General features: G+C 31.8%; 2 protein-coding genes across 2 annotated transcripts; both read left to right on the top strand.

Moving 5' to 3' along the window:
• Window positions 1-9,974: 9,974 nt before the first annotated feature.
• On the top strand, window positions 9,975-16,589 carry TRIADDRAFT_58343 (uncharacterized protein; the record flags this gene model as incomplete). The annotated part of the gene is made up of 6 exons (XM_002114440.1): window positions 9,975-9,996; window positions 10,938-12,095; window positions 12,750-13,406; window positions 13,940-14,366; window positions 14,804-15,027; window positions 15,694-16,589. 6 exons carry the CDS (start codon window positions 9,975-9,977, stop codon window positions 16,587-16,589), a joined length of 3,384 nt encoding a protein of 1,127 aa, XP_002114476.1.
• A 4,377-nt stretch (window positions 16,590-20,966) lies between these two features.
• TRIADDRAFT_1002 (uncharacterized protein) lies at window positions 20,967-24,576 on the top strand (the record flags this gene model as incomplete). The annotated part of the gene is made up of 6 exons (XM_002114439.1): window positions 20,967-21,630; window positions 22,597-23,009; window positions 23,217-23,377; window positions 23,633-23,792; window positions 23,889-24,079; window positions 24,396-24,576. Coding segments are annotated over 6 exons (1,770 nt in total), but the record flags the coding sequence as incomplete, so codon positions are not given.
• Between the last annotated feature and the right edge of the window lie 641 nt (window positions 24,577-25,217).

Here is a 25,217-nt window from a genome sequence, read left to right as displayed (position 1 = left end):
GTACATAAATTTTAGTAGGCATTAGCCCAAGGGTTGAGTTATTTTATTAGAGTAATTATACTATAAAAGTACAGCTCGGTAGGTACCGGTGCATTCCTGATATTAGCAGTAGTGTTACTATTATATATAATAGGGTAGAATGAAATGTATATTCATAAGTTTATGATCATGTTATGCCTTGAAATTAATTTACCAGCATGATCTAACAGACTTTAAATATATTAGTTATATATGTTTACTAATCAAAAAGAATCGTAGAATAAGTTCAAATAACTATACATCGCGGGTAAATTTTAACTTGAAGTTAAATAAATGCTTATATGCACATACGCAGTATGTATCATATATTTCAAATATAACTGTATTTTCTATGCATAGATTATTCAAATTTGAGTCTTGTCTATCTCCTAAACATCATGAATAAGCTTTGATGACCCAAGAATATGTATCTAGCTATTAAGGCAATTATTGTATTATTAATGCCAGAATGATGCAAATACTAATAGAACCCTAAAATATGAATATGAAATTATGTCAATCACATATTTAAAACTTAAATGAAATCCTTTATACCACTTACTGTATTTAGATTTATTAGTTTTATATCGTATGATTACATTTGATTAAATAGCTAAGGTGAGCATTTAGCATTCCTTTTTTCATTTTAAAGTGTCTAGATCGTAAAAGCAGTCGTTTCTTATAGAAGTGCGGTACCTCATAAATTTAGTTCTATCAATATTATACTGTGTATAATTTACGTTCGCAATATGCTAATGTTATTACTGATCAATCTCAAGAGTATTAGCTAAGAAAAGTAGTACTACTCTAAATTACAGCACGTGAATAAATTAGATAATTTTTATATCAAGCACGAGCTCATTGAGGTTAGACTATGTACAATATCTAGTATGTTATATCCTAAATCGTTGTTAGTTAATTCCATTAATTCGCCAACATAGACAAGTTATTTTTATTAATAAAATCTAACATAAATAAAAACATATTAAAATAAATTATCTATTAGTATAATTCATTTCTGTCTTTGTGCTTAACTATGGATGAAATATGAATGGATGTGTTACAACATATTGTATCTATATGGTTAGATTTACTGTTTAATTAATTCATTAACTAACTGAACATGTTTATAACTTCACGGTCTAATTAATAAAAAATATTTATGCATTTGCAATACATTAAGTCTATCAATTTAATGTGTACTACACCTATCGTAAACAAGAAGGTAAATATTGTTATAGATTAATCTCATTAATTGGCTAGAGAAGTATGTTTACTATATTAAAATGTATAGCCCTAAATAATAACTGAAACCTTTTGATTAAATACAGTACATCGCCTATAGTTCGTCTTTATTGTTTTCATATTTATATTTTAGATATCATGCATCAATCTGTATTACGATATACAGTATTAATGGATTGTTACTGCTGATTGATTTTCTTTCGATCGAGATACAAATGTTTACGGCTTATGCATCTACCATAAATCGAATCCACTGATTTTACATAAGCAGTATTGTATATCTGTAGTTATTCAATCCCACTGATTAGCCTGCGGAAAGATATTTATACTTTAATAAATTAAAGTCTCTAAATTATACAGATAAGCTTTTCTAATTAAATTCCCTATTTATTGTTCGTGTCGATCATTTCTATGTTATATTCCATGCACATAGGTTGCTTGGAATGGCTATTACTAGTTAAATATCTTCAATTGGCCAGGGCAAGCATGTTTACTACTTTAAAATCTCTATATAATGAAGATCTGCCTTTCTAATTAAGTGCGGTATTTATAATTGTAATTCATATAATTTATTTTTCAGTATATATTATATCTCATACATACGTACATTTATAGAATGTCTAGAATGGCCAAGAGAAACTTATTTACTGCTTCTCAAATTTCTTAATAATAAAGATTAGTTTTCCTATTAAAAGTGCTATTTATAATGAATATCGATCATTTTCATATTATTATATCGCACCCTATAAGGGTGCATTACTACTCGCAAAAACGCATATGATACCAGGGGTTGTCTATAATTGCTTTTCCGGTTAAATACTTTATGCCATTAATTAGCTCATAGACTACTAAAGAAATACCGGATTCGTATTTCTTTGGTAGTCCATGATTAGCCCTAAAGTGAGCATACTTACTTCCTTAAAAATCACTAGATGATCATTTCTTACATACTTATAGCTTACACTTTAAATCCATCCATCCATTTCTTTTACAGAGCTAATGTAAATATATTTTACGTATCACTATTACTACTGATCAGTTTCGTTAACAAACTCAAAGGCAGATGTTGTTGCTTCAGATTGGGTGTAAGATATATATTATAGTATATACTATGAATGGAATGGATAACTCAGATAAGTCGTTCAATCTAGATACCGGCCTCCGATTATAAGCGAAATTTACTAGAATCGTAGTTACTATGATGGCTATTCGATAGAATCTGGTTCAGTCATATTGAATAGTAAGAGAATTCTGAATTTATTTTTAATTTGTTTTGGCTTTATTCATACGCTAATTTACCAAATTCAATATACGTCAATAATTCTTATAAACGTATAGTTAAGTCATGGTTTTTCCTTTTTACTTGTAAGCTTGGATCATCTTTTACTTTAGAAAATAGAGTAGGTGCATAGAAATACGAACGGATAACAAAAAATTTCAACTGTGATAACTAGGTTTAGCAATATCAGTTTTAATTAGTCATAATAATTTTAACTGTATAATAGTGGTAAATAAACAGCCGTAGCTAGACTATAGAGGTGGCTCTCATTTGATTCCGGTATTTAACACATTTCTGACTTAGTCACTTTCATATCTTTCAATTTAATCATTCTATCAATAGAAGATCATTGTCCAATGTTGATAAAGATGCTAAGGTAAATGTAATCTTTTCAGTAATTTGTAAGTTGGATTTAGTATCTACTAGGGCAGACCATTTACAAAGAGATTAATAAAGTAATATAGAATAAGGATTAGAGCTGGAAGATTTATTTGATAGTTATTCTCTCGATTATATGGTGTAATCAAGATTGTATTCTAATAATATCGTCACTCGTTCAAGTACTTTTAGTCGTCACTTTATCTTGTGTTTAATAGAATAGGCTGTGAAAGAAAAAGGCTATCAGTAATTTGCCCGAAATCAATAGGAAGGCATAATTGGTAGGGATAGCATGGATAAGACGAAGAATATTTTATGCCTGTATAGTGCTAATAGTGATACGAAGATGGGGCAAAAAGAGAAAGGGAGGAACTCGCTAAACCGAATAGAAAAAGGACCATTTTCTCTTTTTTTAAAAACTTACTTAAGTGATAAATTAAATATTTATTGTTATCCAAATGATGTAACATTAATTAGGACTATAGACCTCATGTAAAGATTAATGATCAGCAACTTGCTATTAACTATTTGTTTTGTTTATTTTCTAATTAATTAATTCAAGCTATAGTTTGTAGTCAATAAAGTACGCGTTAGACGGCATTGAATAAATAAATGACGTTATTATTGTTAATTCGATGAAGAGCAAGTAATCCCATCTAAGGGATAAAACAGAACATTTTACTTTTTCTCTCATCTTTCAATGATTTCAAGAGCAGATCATGTACCGAAGCGTTTTACATTTTCTGCGGCTATGATCACGTAAAAGAGAACCAAAATTGATTCTCGACGAGATGGAGAAGTGTATTGAAAAGGCAATGCCAACATGCAAAATGTGTTCCTCTGGGACCAGTTAAGGAAAAAGCACTAATAGGTGAAATGGAGTCATTCCGGCTAAAATATTGACAAGTGTTAACGGAATAAAAATGAGATTCAATGCCAATAACGTATTTCGAGTATTTTTGTCGTCAAATCAAATTTAATATCGTATTCAATATGAATCGATGGCTAAGATTGAATAGAAGTGGCGTAGACAGGAGACTGGTACGACAGAATAGGGGGGAAAAAAGTAATTCAAAAGGAATAAAAAGATAATAAATTGAAAGCAAATCAAAGGAAGAATCCAATAAATTCAGTCATGAAATTATTCTACAATAATGGCCAACAAATAAAATCTAAATTGTATTGATTTATATGCTATTCAATTGTTTATGTTTCAATCACATCACTTTAATACAATACTTTAAATCAAGAATTAACTGGAGTAAATCAGCTGGTAGAATTAAAACGACTGCCTATGACTCCTTGCTGAGTGGGTTATTCAATTCACTTTAATTGCACTCTTTTGCCTTACAAAGGCCTTGTGAATGGTACGTCTATTTTAGACTGTTGTTGTTCTATTTTATATATCTTTTTTCTCTCATTATATCTAATATATAAAAACATAAATCGACAGTTATAGGATCGGATTGAAATGATGAACACCATCAACGATGCCTATAATCAAGGATACCAATAGCTTCCATGATTGCCTAAGATGATGTTAGGAGATTGAGTTGAAAATATTGCAGTTGTCATTAATCGATATTTTTCCCCTTTTTTGCCGCTAAATTAAAATGTTTCAAGCTGATCGAAAAAAGTTTTTTCTCGAGAGACATTTTACAGTTAATTCCATCTTTATTCCATTCTTGAATTGATTACCTTGATTGATTGATTGATCAACTATATTCAATAGAAGGGTGGGGGATGAAAGAAAAGAACAAAGCTTAAAACTGCAGTTAACTATGTTTTAGGTAAACGTCATAGGCGGCTTAAAGGATAATTTATCATGACGAGTGCGAATTCTTTTCATTTGTCTACCACCAACTATTATTCTCCATTCCCTTCAGGCAAAAACAGTACATTAACTGCCGTATCGACGATTTTTTCCCCTTTACTTTATCTGAACAAGTTTTTAAATGCGCTGTCAAAGCCGGAATTAATCTTTATTTTATTGATTACTCCGACTAACCATCATTGATATCTAGCTATAAAACTTCTCGGTTGGATAAAAATTGCTTTGGATATTCTTTCAAAAGCGCCGAGACCAAGTGAAATTGAAAACCATGTTACGAATCCAATTTATTTACTTCTTTCTCTTAATTGCATCAGCAACTTGCGGTAAGTAGAGAGTTGATAGATAAACAGTATTAAATCATTACTTAATTGAATTTATAATCGGATAGTCGCCATCTTCACTTTCGTTTAAAATAAGCTAACGATAAAAAGCGATTAATTGCCAATTCAAATTCGAGCTTCTTTTCAGCTCCATACTATCCAGCACTATCACGTTACTTCGCCATTCTAGACAATGTTGCTAACGTGTCTTAGTCGATTTCTACGTTATGAAATTATCATTCTTTATTCAGCTATGTTAAAATTTAAAGTAATACGACAAATTGTTGAAATAATTAACCAGCGTAGATACGAACTTATATCAACTTTTTAAACATGGTCAATAGCGTGAATAATTGTAATAATAGTGATTTTTGACAGAAAGTTCAATATTGCCCATGATATCGATATTGTAAGTAATATTATTGCTTTTTGTCACAAGTGTGATCATTGCAGTAGTGACAGTAAATATCAGTAATTCCAGATTTTTTGCTAACAAGGAGTGAAAATTAAGAGAAGTTGTTGTAGTCTATTACCAGTTTCAATGATTATATCTATGACGGTGCAAGGATATTTACGATATTAATTTATTCTTACCGAGAAGATCGTACGCATTCCTAGCTAATAAATTGGATTCCTTACCACAAGTTATAATGAAACATTGAAAATTGATCGTAAGACTATCCTTATCGATCACGACTTTATTTTGATAATATTCGCTAAGAGATTCAATAATTATAATGAGCGCTGAAATAGATTGATTCATGGATAGGAAATGTTTATTAGAATGATCAGATGAGAAATTAAACGTACTGCGAAGATGAGAACAATCTTGCGTAAGGAATGCAAAATAGAATATGTCAAGTGGAGAACATGCAGACGTTCTATTACTCTTTAGACGTTAATGGCTTTAATAAATCTGTTTTATGCTTTCTATTGTGGCCAATATTATCGGTAACATTTGATACCAATTGACATACAGTAGAATAGATATGTTGCTATTTCAAGAGAAGATGACGATTTTATATTCATCCGTCAATATTAATAATCCTAAGGCCAATGACTATTCTTAGTGATTGCTTACTGCTAAATATTAATGGGAAAGGGTTGGAGAAGTAACAAGACAGCCATTTTATCTCACACTTTCCCAGTACTTACTAATACAACAGATCTTTAACTCAGGATCAGTTTATGGGATCATTTTCATCAGATTTCACCATAGATTAAATCAAATGGATGATTTGTATTGGTATTGCAGGCTATTTATTTCATTAGTAACGAGCCATCGTTGTAGATTGCCCAAATTAATATCGAAATGTTTGAGATCAAGATTCCTGAGTATTTCAAGAAGGCAAAGCGATGCAGTGATTAGGCTACGAGCAGGAAATTGAGGTTCTTTCTGCTTTATATACTCATACTGAAGATACTAAATATATAAGGAAAAATATCGACTATACCGATAAAAAGCCAATTAAAAACGATTAAAGTGTTGTAGGCTACTACTTTTCTTCTCAGTATGGTGCTCTCATTGAAGAAATAAATCGAGTAACTTTATTCAAATTGAATAATGCAGCAATAATTAGAATAAATGACTACCGGCAAATTGGTAAACTGATGATGGAATAAGCTGAAACAATTCTTCAATCCTACTTGAAGACGCTAATTCTGAGTGTTAATTCTTAACCAGTTGTGTAAGCGGCATATCTATATAAGTGCAGTAGACGGTTACCAAGATTCATGTCCTGATGGCAAATAAAGACTCACTCTTAACACTGAGTAATTATGTTATTCGTACTGTATACTGTCAATATTCAATGATGGAATAAATTATTTCAAGTTATAATGTAATTTATAGACTGTAATAACAAGATATAAATAGTCTTTGCTTTTAAATAAAGATGATGATATTGGAGCAAAATCTAACGCTTAGGGCCTTGTACGATACGGATATATCCAAATTTTAGCAACGTATCCTATGCTAATAGAGTCTGTCGTTGAAATTATGACTATCGCCATATCAGAACACTACTATTAATGATGGTCATAAATTTTCTTTTCTATCATTCATCCCTGTCTATAGCCATGGGTATACGGGCATTCATATTCAATGAGATCTTTAAAGCAGAGCATCTGAATCTCAAGAAAGATCAAAGAATGGCTTTCGATTGATTCATATTCAAATTAATGCATTACCCTGGTACTACTAAATTTAAATTCAATTTTTTTTATCCCACGCCTGAACTGAACTTACAGTATATTAGCATTAACAATGCTGTAAACAATTTTTCCTAAAAATGACGACAGAGCCAGAGACTTGTAAGAGAACTTCTCTTCAAATATCCTTAAAGGGACTATACGTTAGTTATGAGCCAATTTCATCTTCCTCTAAGATAGATTGGACATTAATCTTTCGTTTAGCCTTGTCCACCTTACAGGGGATTACTTCATTAAAATGAAAACTAAAAATCTACGATAGTTAGGCAAATATTTTAACGTTCCCTTCCTTCCCTTTCTGCATAACTCATTGTCAGACCGTGTTAAGCCTATAAAGTTTAGATCTAGTCATCGTTTATTAACCAAAAAAATTTTATCCAACATCTTGGCATAAAGCGGTTGATAATCTCTCTAATATATTACAACATTTTTACTTATACTTCAATCAAAAGATCAAGAAAGCTTTATCGTGTATGACCACATTAAAAGAAAAGTAAACTGACAAATTTTCTGTAGTTACCTCTTCTATATGATGTAAACTGCATTATGAGTAATAATATATTATAGATTTTAGTTGTAGTTGTAGCTTACTTGATGATGAAATATTTTTTAACCCATCTTCCATCGGACGGAGACTCTGTATGATTATAACCAATGCCAAAATCTGTCTGGCATACGAAAATTCTGGCGATCACTATCTTTGCATATTCTAAATGTCTGTATCTAATATCATTACATAATTGAAAAAAATTCACCTTGCCGATAGTCCATGACATTGATGGCTCTATCTTGTACCTGGCTATATGGACATTAATCTTGCTTCTTTACGAAAATAATTATAATCTCTTACTGATGTTCTAACGCTTCCTTTTACTGCTAGTTCTAAGTGATTACACTTATTATATCAATTACCTCAATTTGCAAAAATAAATCTCGTAACTATTAGACAGCATTCCTGATCTACCTTATAGAAGATTTTAACCCGGTAAAATGATCAATTTTCCATCTAGTCGTTGCCTGTGAGGCAATGGCCCCAAAACTATTTCCAATCTCATTACAGGATTTGAAATGCAAATCCTTATAGATATGTACTATGACACTATTTCTTCTTCCACACTTGCAGCAACTAGAGGCATTCGCTGTTAATGCGCCGTTCAAAAATGATCTCAGTAATAGATGGGCTATAGAATTCGGGGTTTTTCTTTCTCATAAAGTTATGAATGATATAATTCTAGATGCCGCTAATAGAACGATTTGGCTCTAGTCTATTTCTCAAACTGACAAAACTTTTCCTACTTAAATATTGACTGATTCATGAATATTTCATGATTGTGTAGATTACAACCTTGATTAAAGCTTGGTAAGAATACCAAGTTTAGTATAAGTGTAGAATGGAAAACTTTGATTTCTTTGCCATTATTGGCTATCTGCCTTCAGAAGAGCTGCTTAGTAAAGCTATAGCAAGTCCATTCAATAATTTCGAAAGCTTTTTTATTCAAGAATTGTAACAGTCTCGTTGAGAAAGGAATTCCTTCCCATCTTTTTCTAACAAAGAAGACTGTACAATATAAAATTTTTCAAATTATTACTTGGCTACAACGGGATATTCACTAAAAGTGATTATTCGATTTGCTTTTTAGCGTTAATTTTATTTAAACCGAGTTGCTCGCATTAATTAGTGTTAGACTTGATAGAGCAGTCACAAAGTAAAGAGAGTCCATCCTAATGACTGTTAGTGTTAAAATGATTGCTTTGCTGTCAGGAGTATTTCTGTTTTCCATTGAAATCTATTCCACTCTAAATTAAGACTATAGCAAGTTTTTATAGCAGTCTTGACCTTGTTGATCAATAGAATAGGGTTTATGGACGAGCTCTAAGGCTGAAAAAGAAAAACCTTTTCGTCTAATTTAAAATCCACATGTGTTAGTCATGACAGCGTGGCGCTTGTAGTCCTGAATTAAAATGCATTTTTAGGTCATTATTAATTTATTAACTGGCTGTGGATGTTCAATTTGTTAGAACCTTAAGGATTTCTTGTTAAAAGGGTCTTTCTTAGACACTTGAATGGTTTGCTACCATGATTTCTTTCGCATTATGAACACTAAAGTCAATTTGTATCGTAATTATCTTAGTACCAATAACTAAAAATGGAGAAAATCAACAGAATCTCTTATATTGACTTAATATCTATTAATTCAACTCGATCTTTCTTTATAATCTCTGTTCTTCCTGCATTTTAAAATATCGTGCAGATTAATGATTTTTAGTGATTTTATACTATAGTCTCCAAATATATAGCAAAATCTACGCCTTGTTATTCTATACTTCCACGATAGCATTTCCTTTAACCTATTGTAATAAAATTTAATGATGTTAACAAATAGGCTCGCCGTACTTACTATGAAAGAATTCAATCTATAAAGTGTAAAATTAGTTCGGTTAGCTACTATTGAAAATAAGGGTCTCTATAGATATCACAAAACCAATTTATATTATTTCATAGCTGTATACGAGTATATAAAGAAATATACATTTCTTGGAAGTTTAGAATCATTTTATCATTGCTTACCATAATTATAGATCTTATATTAGTTACTTAATGTTCGCATTTTCTCCAAGTCAAAATAATATCAATTTTTCTCAAGTAAAACTGGAATTTCTTTAAATAGAAATCTCTATCTTCCAAATCATGTTACTTCGCGTGCTTATGAGTAAGATTGTTTGATATTATTATGTTCTACCATGAACTACTAGAAGAAAACCAGCAGGTCTTCTTCTAGGTCTTCTTCTAGGTCTTCTTCTAGGTCTTCTTCTAGTATTCTTCTAGTATTCCAGGTCTTCTAGTAGTCCATAGTTCTAATTTGTACTTTTGTTCTATCTCTTGATTGTATTAGCAAAATTATCTTGGAAAGCGAACATAGGGAGGTTAAAATAAATCACACTATTGGCTTATGTTCATATACTGATCCTAATGATATCCTTACATCCTGATTAAGAATTTAAAATGTTTGTATTGTAACTGGGAAAATACATTACCTTATGTATGAACTATTTAGTTTAAGACAGTAAATGATTGTATAACGAGATATTTAAAGTAAATTTATCCGGCATTTAATTATAAAAATAATTCTATAGTCACTTGCTAATTTTGGATTAATTAGCCAGTATTGATTTAAAAACAGTAGAAAAGAATTATGAAAAAATGAGCGTAGAATGTATCTAAAATGAGCATAATGACACTTTAGCCCTTTTCTCAGCTCTTTTCTCTATAACAGCTAACGCCATGTTGTACCGCAACGATTAATGCAATAATTTCGAATAACTATTTCACTAGTTGGCAATTTGATAGAGAATTGCTTAACATATCACTATCAAGATGAGATGAATTTTCAGACTAATGCCTCTGTCAATTATTGAGTCATTAATGGACGCTTTCTGTCTTATGGGCGAGAATTGGGCTCAAAAGGATCTAATATCGCAGTTGGAATAGTAGGGACACGTACACTGAAAGATTATTAATTATCGATTCTAATAAGGGCGACTATATCTTATTCTGCCCTACTGCTACTTCTTTACAATAAAATTAGTCAAAATGAATAGAGATAAATGTTTGCTTTATTACTAATTTTTTAATTTCTTCCATTATAATTAGATTTTTTCGATGGCCAAGGCTACGTTCAGTATTTATCGCAAGTAGCACCAACTGTATCCCAATATAGTAGCAATCATACATTAAGGATATCATTAACGACATCTTCCACCGATGGTCTTGTACTGCATACTGTTGGTCGTGATCGATCCAGTGTTACATTGCAATTATGGAAAGGATTTCTACGTTATGGATTTACAACACCGGACGGTAGAACCAATTGGATCCATAATTCGGGAAATATCAGTGATAATAACTTGCATTCTATCACTATCAGGAAAGCAGGGTACACTGGCTATTTATCTGTGGATACAACAACAAGTGCTAGTGTTAATTTTACTATGGGACACCGTGGCTCACCTTTCGATAATATCATCTACGCTGGTGGTCTTCCGTCGGATTTGGCAAGCGCCCAACGTCCATTTTTAATCGGTTGCATTGGCAAAATTGTAGTGGACCAACAAACGTTGCCAGCAAATAATGCTGCTATGAAATTTTGGTCTAGAATAAATTTCGGCAATGTTACCACTAGTTGTACGGCATTAACAATCTATACACCTTATACTTTCTTGGATACATCATCGCACATGACATTTAATTCACTATCGCCATCATTTACCCTATCCTTTTCATTTCGTACTGTCCATTACGGGTTTGGCATTGAGTTAATCTCCTTAGCACGATTACCAACGCAACTGAATCCATTTTATGTTAGTATTGAATTTGGTAAATTAAGTGTTAAATTTATTGGAACACAAGATATTTTCCTTTTTGAAACCAGTGTTACCGACGGTGTTTGGCATCAATTTACATTGAATGTTGTTAATGATCGCTTTACAGCAACTTTAGACGGTAAAAGTAAAGCATTAATATTTTTACGTGGCAGTGATCAAATTGCAAGGCCAACCATCATTATTGGTCGTTCATCAGGGACAGGTTTTAAAGGATGTATACGTGATATCAAGATTAATCAAGTTCGTGTCAATATTGATGACGGCAATGTTACTAAAAATTCAGTGATTAAAAATGGCTGCACTGTGTCCAATTTGTGCTATCCGGTCTCACCTTGTTTTAATAATGGCATCTGTAGTATGGTAGATAATACATTTCGATGTGATTGTGATATATCGAGGCCATACCAAGGACAATATTGCCATCTATGTAAGTTATTCAAATGTTATGATTGAAATAATTGTTGATAGACTGATTATTGTAACTGATCATTTTTACAGATAATAGTAAGAGTCAATGATAGTTAAGATTAGCATTCTATTTTCCAATTTTCCTAAATTTATTATAACAAGTACAACATCCCGCTCATGATATTATCAGTATACGTACTGTTTGGACTCCTAGATTACTATTACTGTATAATTATTATTCGACTTCAAAGTCCAATAGCTAGCATTCTACGGCAAACCTCTTTATTGTATCTTTACCATAGATCTAAATATGAGATATTTTTATTGAAGTATTTTCGCAGCCAATTTCTTGGTTGTATCTTCACTATAAATCTAAATATGAAATATCCGTATTGAAACATTTCGCAGTCAATTCCTTTACTGTATCTTCACTATAAATCTAAATATGAAATATTCATATTGAGACCTATCGCAACAAAGTTCTTTATTATGTCTTTACTATAAATCTAAATATGAAATATTTGTATTGAAATATGGGTTCCATTTATCTGTAATGACTTGTAATAGTATTTTATAATTTACGCCTCTTCAAAATCAACTCTCTTTCAGCTACTTACTATTCGCATGCGTGCATTTTAGGTGTATAACTTTTTCTCTGCTTTTTCAATTCTAGATCGATATAAAAAATCATGCCACGATCACTTTCAAAGTGATACTAGAAATTTGAGCAATAATTATATGATTGATCCAGATGGTCCATATGGTTCTAATTTGCCATTTACAGTCTACTGTGATGGTAGATCACCTAGCGATACTGTAGCTACGCATAATAATACTTTACAGAGGAATTTACGTCCTATTGCGGCTAATGTTGGGCCCGGTAAAGCAGTCACTCCATTAGGCTATCTTGCTACAACGAATAACATCAATCAACGGGGAAATACAATTTCAATTCAACAATTATCTGCTTTGGCTAAAGTATCAGATCGTTGTCGTCAAGATCTTAGCTTTACTTGTAGACAAGCACTATTACTTAATTCACCTGGACAACCTTATATCTGGTGGATATCACAAGATGGTCGAAGAATGAAAAATTGGGCTGGAGCTCCATCAAATTCGTCTAAATGTGCATGTGGCGTCGTAAATAATTGCTATAACAAAAATAAATCATGCAATTGTGATTCATTTGCTAACCGTGTTCTAGAAGATAGAGGAACATTAAACGACAAAAGATATTTACCTATAAAAGAATTACACCTTGGCTTGTCACAAATAACCAATTCAACTTTTGCCTCCTACGATATTGGCAATTTTATCTGTAGTGGACCAGGTAAATTGAAAATATCATGCCAAGTTACGCTTATAGGATTTTATTCTCATCTAGTCCTGTCTGTCTTATTTTCCATGTAGATCATTAAATTTATTTAGAGTTTATTGAGAATTTATTTTTTGCACTACTGTTTGTTATTAAGATGGATTACCAATTTCGTTTATGTTATAAATGCTATACGCGTACTAACAATATCTGGTCATAAGGCAAATCGAACAGTTGCCAATTATTTTCTTTTGATTTGATTTTTCTTTAGATTGATCATTATCAATCGTATAAAGTCAAATTAATGATATCTAGCTATAACCGTTGTCAATTTCACACTCATAAACTAAAGTAACTAACTAGAAGTAAAGCATAAACGCATACTGAGATAGGAATGTACTTTGATCGTAGTTCATTTTCAATTTACTTTTAATTTTATAGGATAGTCAAAACTTGCAATTCTATTAATTGAAAAATAACAAAATGAATAACGACTTCCGTACATTTTATAAAGTATTTCTTTACTTTTTTATCCTTTGATATTTTAGCTCAGCCGAGTAATATCATTACTCTATCGTCCACTACTCATGGCCTACTGATCAATGACTGGGGAAAATATTTTAAAACATCGATTCAATTTTATTTTAAAACTCAAGTATCTGCTGGTACGCTGTTAAGTTATAAAGGATTATCCTTTGATTACTTTACAATTAAAATGTCTGCAGACCAGTTTGAATTGAGGTATAACTATGGCCATACTGTTAGCGATAGTAAAATTGTTGTTCGCCGGCCATCACAAGGTCAACTTTTTAATAATAATCAGTGGCATATGGTTAAAATTCAGTTTTTCCCTGGAATTGCGTCTCTTCAAATCGATCGCTTGCCCATCCGAAACCATATTAATCTTCATGGTATACAAAATCATCGATTTACGAACATCAATGGCCCACTTATTATTGGTTCTAACTTAATTGGGTAAGCAAATGACTAGTCCATAAACGGCAATATCTGTAATGAAATACACGTAATATCATAACTGACTGCCGCTATCCATCAGTTTTGTTAGTGTTTACGTGCAATTAACATTCAAAATTTTGTACTCTTTAACCTCATTTCAATTTCTCAAGAACTTTATAGGCATTAAATTACTGTATATCATCACAATTTAGAACTTATTAGCTGGTTATTTCATCCTTAGGTCGATAAATACAGCCCCTTTCATGTATTGATATGCAACTAGTCAATTGCTTTATGATTTATAATTTGTTACTGGAACGCGTAAATTTATCATCTGCCAGCAACTTATTGCTCATGTACTATAATTATTCCATTAGAATAAATTTATTTAATTAATTACTCCGTGATTTATAGTGCAATTTTGCTAATGTATTGATTGATATACCAATAAATAGCCAAACAGGATTTGCTGGTTGCATTGGCGATTTAATCATCGATTATAAATTGCTCGATTTACCTAATTTGGCTGCAAGACCTGGTCAAAAAGGTCTCCGATCTGGATGTGCTGATGCCTGTTATAATAAGCCATGCAAGCATAATAATCCATGTAGTGGTGATTTGTTTTCATTTACATGCAATTGCTCTCAATCAAGTTATACAGGATCAACATGTAGTTATGGTAAGATTAAATTGAATATCTTGTACTATGAGAATCCTATTTGTTTTTGGAGTAAAATATATTGCCTACTAAACTACTATAATATAGTTTTAAACATCATAGCTATTGCAAGCTATAGGAATTGAAATTAGTGCTAATAGTTATTTTAAAGAAATTTGAAAAGTATTTTGATCGATTTAGTAATACCACAGTCGTAGATAGACTTAAAACCGTTTACGAAATTTACACGATAACTATAGTGATGAACGAATTAACGAAAGCCATAAATCATGTTTTATCCCTATAGTATTTTCCTAGTATAAACGATTAAGAATATCTTAATAAGTAGGCGTAATAAGAAGCCGCAGTGTAGCCTAAATTAGGTTAAGATTATACTCTATAGGGTCAAAAGAGAATAGAAGAACTAAGTGTTTGAGTGCAAGATTAATCATTCTGTGACGAATTGTATATAAATGGTGAATTTTTCTGTAATAATTTAGATAGTCTGATTGCAACTAGATAGTCCTTGTTAGTTGTAAGATGAAGCTAATTGATGTAAAAAGTGAAGTTTACAAGAACCTGTGGTTCTTATTTTATTACTTTAAAGACACTATATCATAGAAGCTTATAAGGTCACTAATTTTGAATGTGAAATTAAATGTAAAATTAAATTTTTAATTATTTTAGTTAAGGGTGCCAGCATTGCAGGAGATGGCTATATTCAATATACATCACCTAATGTCAATTTTGTCTCTGGCCAACAACATCATAACATCCTCTTTTCATTTGTCACTACAGAAAGTGATATTGCTCTCATGACTATCAATGCCAGTAATATTTATTTAGGCTTTAGTTTACGCAATGGTCGTATAATGTATAGCATTAATAGCGCTATCGTTCAACTGCCATTAACTGTTAATGATGGAGTTAAACATAATGTGACGATAGTACCGTCGAATGGATCGCTAGCTGTTGATGGAGTGGTTTTATATACTAGCGAAGTGAATACCATTTCTAGCTTACAAAATGGCGTGATCAGATTAGGCAACATCAATAACTCTCCTACGTCATCTTTCTGTGTGGATAACGTATCTTTTGCCTCTGTTCGTATTCTCGATATCGCATTCAATATTGGTAGACCATCGAACATCATCATTCATACTAATAGAAGAAATCCAAGCAGTAGAGTGTATGAAAATGTTTGCTTCGATAAATTAACTCGACCTCCACCAAGTTATTGGTCTTCCTTTCCTAGTACTAGACCTACAGCAACTTCTGGCTCCATTTCCCCACCAGTAGCTCAGACTGTTGATCCTGGCGTTATTGTTGCTATCGTCATTGTGGTTGTTCTCATTTTAGGAGCTATTGGTACCTTTCTTATATTTAAATATCGATCGCATAATTCTGGAGAACACAATATAACCGATGTGGATTCAACTAAATTCAGCATGGAATATATTGATATTACCTATAGAAATAGCGATAGAAATGGCGATACAAACGGTTATCATCTCGCCGATCATAAAGATAAAGTATCTAGCAATGGCTCATCTTCAGCGAAAAAAAAAGAAATTCATCTCTAATATAGATGGCTGTATGGATGATGGTGAACATGGTGAAATTGAAAGTGATGAAAAAGTTGTAAATTAGAGGAATGAAAAACTCTGTTAAAGACTTTGGCAAAATTTAAAGAGAAATTTACAAACAATCTGCGAGAGATTGTAGGCCATTATCCACTTTTTATGTTGTGTTCAACTTATCGCGATCACAGTAAGATAGCTTGGTACTATGTGATGGCCTTATACATAGATAATCAAGGAAAAGATTAATAAGAATATATCTTAAATGTTGGGGTAAAAATGTTATTAAAATTTTTATGCAGATAGTTCATGCTTTAACTGAGTATATAAGTAACTTGTTGTTGGCTATCCAATATGAATTGATTGTATTATCAAAACTGTCAAGATTGTGTTCGATAATTATGTATGATATTAATTAATTTATTTGTTACTTTCACTACTTTATGAATATTGATTCAGTTGTTTGAATTGTTATTTTTAAGCATCGTAAAGCCGGGGATGTTATTTTTACTCAACATGTCCCAACTGACTTTTTTTTCCTATGTAAGTCATTACGTTTAAAATCTTCTAAATAAAGACGATTGATAAAAGGATGCAGGATAAAAATTAACTAAAATGCAGTCATTAGAAATCGAATTATTGCCGAATCCAAGATTGGATATGGGTATAAATCGATTTCACCATCGTTCTAGCAGTGCTTTCACAACTTTTGGAACCGTATATTGTCTTTGCACATCTTTATATTATTGTAATATTCAATATGTTCACGATATTTCCATTTTTTCTTGGTAACTTGCAAAAGATTTCCATCCTCTCAATTTTAATTTTCAACCATTGACATGGCTCTCCTTATGCTAATTAACTTTATTATAGCAGCCTGATTTACATTTATTTAAACCTTATTTATTTCTGTGTACAAGCAGCACACCGTAGCTACCTTTTAATTTTAGGCTAGCATGATTAAGCCGTAAAGGCTTGACCTTTTAAATTGTTTTAAAATAATAATTTAATGATCTATCTTTGTAAAATATCATATTGAGTTTATATCTACAATTTCTACCCTGTAAGAACTGTCAAAAAGATAAAGTAGTACGAATCTACTACAGCTTAGGAGAAAGCCTATTATTTGCTCTATTCTAGCATTACGTTGAATAGCTAGTACCTCTTTAAAAGTCCATTTTCAACGATTCGATAACACCTCTTCGATAGGATAATCATTATTTCTCGTCTTTTTTTTATAGATTAATTAGTTTGCATTGCTTTTAAAATAATAATATGAAGTAATTGCCTGTTACAGATCAACGTGACGACTATTACAGAAATTAAGTTCATATTGTAATTAATTACATCGGCAATATAGCTTTGATACCTACAATGGAGTCATTAGCACTACATGATACTATTATTAATTGCTTATGATGCAACATTATTGGATGCTTGTTGTAAATTAGACAAACAACATAGTCGCCATTATTAGCCGTAACAAGATAAATCTTTGGGAAATTTTACGTATTGGTGGCTTTGATTAAAATGGTATAGTGAGATAGATAGTAGTTTTAATTCCTTATTCCATACAGTAGTAATGCTATACAAACTCAATATCGTGATATTTGCGCTCTATGTATGCTGATACTTCCATATTTTTGACTTATAGTATAGTTTGGCGGCCTTTTTTGGGGGGGGGGGGGAGAAATTATGACTGAAGGAGCTATCCCGCAGAATTGATTTCAGGCATAGACTGCTAAATACACCATAAATATTTGGTAGTTCATGCCAGTAAATAATTTTGAAAGTTTGTAGTTTTAGACTATTTACGAAGAGTGATCATTAAGAAAACTAACCATAGAGAAATGATCTAATATAAAGATATGTAAAGCAGTAGCCAAAAGAATGATATGTGTTCGTACCTGCTGCATAATTAACATTGGCAGTTTGTAGTTTTAGACTATTCGTGAAGAGTAATGACTGAGGAAACTGTCTACACAGAAATAATCTTGTACATGAAATACTAAATACTCCATAGTTATTTAGTAGTGCATGTCTACAGCGCAAAAAAGAATGATATTTATTTGTACTCGCTGCATTTTTTTTGACAGGTTGTAGTGTAAGACTATTTGTGAAGAGTGATGACTGAGAAAGCTATTTATATAGAAATGATCTAATATAAAGATGTATAGGCTAGTAGCAAAAGAATAACACCTGCGTTCACTACATGACAATAATTGTTGTTTGCCAGATTATAGTTTTAACCTATTTACGGAGAATGATGATTGAAATTCTATTGGCACAGAAATAATGTAGTGCAAAGGTGCATAAATTGTATATGCCAATAGCAAAACGAATGATATTTATGCCCGCCGAATAATGATGATTACATTAGCGGAATGTAGTTTTATAAGCATTCTTCAGATACTTTGTAGGATTAAGTGTAGAGACAAGTATAAAGTATTGCTGATAAAATCCAGGAACCAAGTGTGATGCGATATACTGTATTGCACAGTATACTCTCTATAGAATCGATCTGACTAAGTTTTTGCGATGTTTACTATAGAGGCTTTTCAGAATCTGGCATTTTTCTTTCTTATTGCTATAAAATTGCTTATAAAGATCTGACGGTAGATAATTTTAAGTTCAACGAAATATGAACATGACCTTATCCCGACTAAATAATATGGTTCAGTGTTACGATGCGTAACTTTAAAAGGATAGTTTTATTTTATGTGCACCAGGAGTTTCTGACGAGACTATAAAAGAATGGTGCCTGAAGATCCCTTTTTTAGTTAGTTAGTCGGTTGGATCGTCAACTAGTTTTTCGATTGATATTTAATTGTAAAGTCTATAATTTTGGGTGCCGAGATTTCTTCAGTATTAAATGATAGTAAATCTCTGACTTTCTCGTCTATACTATCTGTGACGCTATAATTATACCATAGTATTCGGTCGTTGGAACTGAATTATTTGGTGATATAGCTAATCTCGCCTCTTTAAGTTAGTAAGTGGCGTTCTCTGCAAGGATTGGCGTGTGTAGACTACTTTGTCACTAGTGGTGTGTGACATTCAGCCTTAAAATTATAATTTCTAAAAGCTTTTAAGAGACCTTCACTTTACTGAGAATTATCCCATGTCTAGTTAGCCGAATTAAGATTGTCTCTACTTAATTGTTATCCTCTATACTATGATAGATGAGTTGACAAAAAGTTAATCATGACTGTAGTTATAACTCTGGTCACGAGGAATCTTGAACTCCGTTACCATTGTACTTCAGAAAATAAAATTATAGTCTACAGATATTATATTTTTATATAATAACATTTCTCATGAATAAGTACGAAGATTATCAAGACTTAGACTTTAAACTCTTTAGGTATGACCTACCTAACCCTAATCCTATCTAAGGTCATACCCAAGTTGAAAAGGTTATGGTGATAATGAGTAGGCGTTCTAATTTATATATCAGACAGGGTACAAGCAATGCCCAATACAAGAAAGTTCATTTTTAAGACGTACCGGTAGTATTATCGAAGAAGGTTAACCGATTAATTTGACCGTATATTCATATCGTCTTGATAGAATGATAATAATGCCAGTAGTTATTAAGCAGAATCTTTATGTGACCTTTGCTGAAGATAATAGGATATTAAAATGGGTCCTAGCTCGCATAAACAGCATGATAGCTAATCCTGTTCTTGCCTAATAATATTTCCATAGAGTTAAAGCTGAAGCACAGTAGGACTACTGTCTGTCTTGACATAACTTGTCTATGTATTTAAAATAGAGATTCAATGATTTCGCTAATTGTGTACAAGGTCTATACTAATTAAGTAATGGATTGATTGAAAATATTAATCAATTATTTAGCTTAAAACTGCATAAATTGTATGATATTGAATCTTCCGCTAAGCCTATTGAAACAATGCAAAGAAAAACAAGTCTATTTCGATCTTTATTAAAGTTTATTATGTTGGCAAAGTTATTATGATCTACCTTGGATATCCAGCAGTGAATCTATTTAATTCAGTAGGTCATCGGATTTAAAATAGGGCACTACCTACGGCTTGAGTACAATAAGGTAGGGGGGAAATAATTAAAAAGATAGAGTTAAAAAACATAAAACTCCTATCATCTTTCTTAAATTAGTTTGTTCTTGTTGTGGTAATGATCGATGACCCAACAGGTGCAAATATTGTCGTAGTTTAGGATTATTATATCATCGAGTGCAATAATTTCTATTTTGTTAACATGGGAGAAGATCAACATAGTACAGAGATGGCAGAAAAACAAAGCTGTCATGATCTACAAGTGGAAGAGGATCAAGGTACCGCTAAAGTAGCCGGAGAAGATAGCCAACAAGAAGTTGATCCTTCGTCAGAACTACAGTATGGGTGTTTTTGCTTCCGTCCAAGCTGGCTACAAATCTTTAATCATCGTAAATTTTTAGCTTTCTTGGTTGGTATGTGCCAACTTACCTATAGTATCATTACTTCTGGTTATGATTCTAGTATCGTTAGTACATTACAGAAAGGTTTTGGTTTAACCAGTTTTGATATTGGTGGTCTTGCAGCTTGTTTTAGCGTATCACAAGCTTTCTTTGGTGTTTTAATTGCTCATAAAGGAGCTCATGCCCACAAGGGCAAGTGGATTGGTGTAACTGTTATCATGACTGGCCTTGGATGTTATATTTATATGTTACCTCATTTCTTGATCAATTCCTATTCGGTCTTAGATTCTTATAGTGGCAATAACAGTGCCACAGATTTATGTAGCCTTGAAAAAGCTGCTACTGTAACCGGTATTTGTGGCGGTCAAATAGCTAATAAATCTTTATATATTGCTCTCTTTGCAATTGGATTTATTGTTATTGGTGCTGGTACATCTGTTATGAGAACTTTAGGATGGTCTTACTTAGATGAAAATGTTAGTCCTACCATATCTCCTGCCTATACTGCATACAATTTATCCATGATTGGTCTTGGTACAGCTCTTGGCTTCGCAGTTGGTGGAGTAGCCATTAACATATATGGCGAGTGGCCGACAAAATTACCAGGTGAATAAAATCGTTTGCGTAGCATATAAATTATCCTTTCCCATCTTCCGACTACATAATATCTGAATAAGTTATCGTATAAGAAATAGTGCAGCATAGGACGATATATCAATTAGTTCGAAAGGAGTCGTATTTAAGAGCCTTTTACTTTCTCTCTTGTGAGGTAGATATTGATTTAAAGGTCATAAAATTCAATACACTTGAGTTAAAAATTGTTTCGATGTTAGTCGCCATCGCATGAAGGAATAAATTAAATTTTATATTTTCAAGAAGTACAGAGTTGATGCCATAATTTTACTTACCCTTATCTTGATCGAAAATTAACATGGAATTTTATAAATTGATATAAAAAAACTTTCAATAAGAATAATTAATAATTCCAAAGATTTAGATCATATTGACTACTAGCTTTTGCTTATTTTTATACTACTTTTATCAGTAGATCCAATATTGAACATCTGATAATATTATCATAATTAGTTTTAGTTTTATTATTTGATATTTCTTCTACGTTAATTAGCAAGAAGGAAAATTCGAGACATGATAGTAAAAACTTAACTTCTAATCTTTCCCAAATTATTGAATGTCATGAGTTGTAACAACTTCACCGCTACCATGCATTATAATCAGATGTAACGATTATCATTTACCCCTTGTGTAAATGATATTAGCCTATAACTCCAATTTAATTCTTAATGAATAGAAAAGTCCTGAAATTTAATATAGTTTAAACCCATTATTTTATTATTATTAGCAAGATAATATTGCTTAGACTACCGGTAAGTAATTAATTGACTCTAAGTAGAAATAGAAATAGGTGTATGTTGTACTATAGTTTAATATAATTTAATAAATTGTTTCGATATTGATATAACTGTAATTTTACGATCATTTAGCGGTAATTTAATGGCTACTACTGGTAATATTTTACTTTCTTTTAATTTCCGAATGTTCATCGGTTACTAGATCCAACTTTAACACCTGAAAGTCCGAGTTGGATTGGTGCTTGGTGGGTGGGTTACGCATTTGCTGGTACTGTATGCATTATTTTAGCTATCCCACTGCTAGGGATGCCTCGCCATTTACCTAATTATGAACGATATAAGGAAAAACGCATATTGCAAGCCGTTGGTAAATCACGAGTCGATAAAGAATATGGAAAAAGTTTCAAGGATCTCATACCAGCCGTTAAGGAATTAATTTGCAATTTACCGTTTCTATTTACTGTCTTAAGCTTGGTTGGTCATTTAATTGTATTAGCGTCCGTTGGGGTCTTTTTTCCTAAATATATCGAAACCCAATATGGTATTACGGCAGGAACTGCAAATATATATTCTGGCGTAATTGTTATAGCAGGAATGTTGATAGGAGTTATTTTGGTACGTAGACATGAAATATTGCAATAAAGATTATATATGTAATATGTAAGATCAGTAGATGATAGCTGGTTACGTGAATCAGTAGAAATTCATTAGTTATAGATTAAAAATAAATTAATAACTGATTTTTTAATTTGATGGTTGAGTCTCCAACATGTATTCAGCTTTGATGTTTACATTTATACTGTTATATGTTTTACGCAATAGGGAGGATGGGTGTTCAAGTTAAGAGAGCTAAAAGTGTTAGCTCTAGCAAAGCTTGCTTGCATATCAGCCGCTTTAAGTATTTTAACTGCAGTAGGTTTTCTTATTGCTCGATGTCCAAGTACCGAAATTGCTGGAATTAACGCTGCATATGATCACAAAATGTAAGTTGGACATCTATAACCTTCGAAGATATAATTATTATGCATTACTGGATAATTATAGATCATTTTTTAAACTAACCATGGAAGAATAAATTTAGAATTTAATATTTAAACTGAATACTATAAAGCATTATTAACAATTTATACTATAGATTATGAATTACTATTATATAAGTTAATAGTAAGCTGCTTCTGCAATTCTAATTCAAATCGATTTTACGATAGGAACATTAGCAACTCGATTGATAATAGCAGTGTCCTATTGGTTGCAAATTTAACAGCTACTTGCAATAGCAATTGTCACTGCAACTCAGTCAGCTTTAAACCGGTATGCGATCGCAACCTAGGAAAAGTTTACTTTTCCCCATGCCATGCTGGGTGTCTATCAAAAACTAGAATTAATCGTGGCAGCGTGGTAGGTTATTATTACATTGGCAAGCATAAATATGATTATTGATGATTTAGTAATATAATTTAAAGCTGTTTAAAAATAACCATTTTCGGCTTTTAGTTATTCGAAGAATGCAATTGTTTAAGTAAAACTGTGGTATCGACACCAGCGGAAAGTGATAATTTAGGCCAAACTATCCTTGGCTATTGTCCGAGTGCATGCAAAGCATTGCCAGCTTTCATAGCTTTTGGTGTACTATTCTCTTTTCTAGTTTACTGCAGCTTTATACCATCATTTCAGATCGTTATCAGGTAAAAATTTTATCAGTCAAAATAAAATTATTGTGATATTGATTATTATATATAAAGATGTTAGGTTCTGCTACTCTAAAGCGATTTTCATGCGATAGTAGCTATGAATAAGACGATATATTGATAGAATGTTAATTAATGAATAGGAAACTGTTATTAGTTACAGATTTAACCGTTTTGTAATGAAACTACTAATATGCTCTTAAAACGTTTATATACAATTGCTTATCACCTCAATCATTATTTGATACATATTCATATTGTTATGCAGTTAAAACAGCAATATTTGATTTAATAATCGATTTACCTTTCTTAGATGTGTACCAGAAAGTCAACGTGCATTAGCTCTAGCTGTTCAGTGGGTATTTATTCAATTCTTAGCAAGCACTCCAGGTCCAATTTTGTTAGGGTATTTCATTGATAGTGCGTGTATGCTATGGAATGAAGATTGTGGAAGTAGACAGTTCTGCTGGATCTATGATAATACTGCCTTAGCTTTCAGTTTAGCTGGAGCTGTAGCTACCATGAAAATCTTTTCTACGGTCTGTTCTGGCTTAGCATGGTATTTTTTGAATCGTGATATTGCAAAATACAGCGCGATCGAAAATGAAAATTTGAAGAGTGAAGGTAATTTTTCGGCCGAGACTAAAGTTAATGATGAGGATGTATCAAAGACAAGAATTACTGTTAATGGATTAGCAAGTTTGGAATACTATCCATATATTGAGTATGAATCTAATGTTTAAGGTTTATGATCGAGCTAGTGAGGTCGTATCCTATTTATATATTAGATTGTTAAGACTTCAGTCTCAATAGATAGCATGATCAACTGTCTTTATTTCTTATATATAAGACTATTGATAGTAGGTATCGAAAGGCGTTTATCTATCTCATATTTCTGATCAAAAGCTAAACTATCAGTAATGGATAAAGCAGTTTACCATATTCTACGATAAGTAAACGTAGTATATAAGATATATTATAATAGATCATAAATCTATAGGTAAATATTCAGTGGTATGTTAAACGACTAACAATTTCGGAATGAAAATATCCATTATTTACATACAGTAGATATGGATAATTGGAAATTTCTTGTCGATAGTTTTTATTTGTCGGGAATATTTAATAAACTTAA

Source organism: Trichoplax adhaerens, genomic scaffold (assembly GCF_000150275.1).
Source record: "Trichoplax adhaerens TRIADscaffold_7 genomic scaffold, whole genome shotgun sequence".
In the NCBI taxonomy this organism is placed as follows: Eukaryota; Metazoa; Placozoa; class Uniplacotomia; order Trichoplacea; family Trichoplacidae; genus Trichoplax; species Trichoplax adhaerens.
This window is presented reverse-complemented; position numbering and strand designations above follow the sequence as displayed.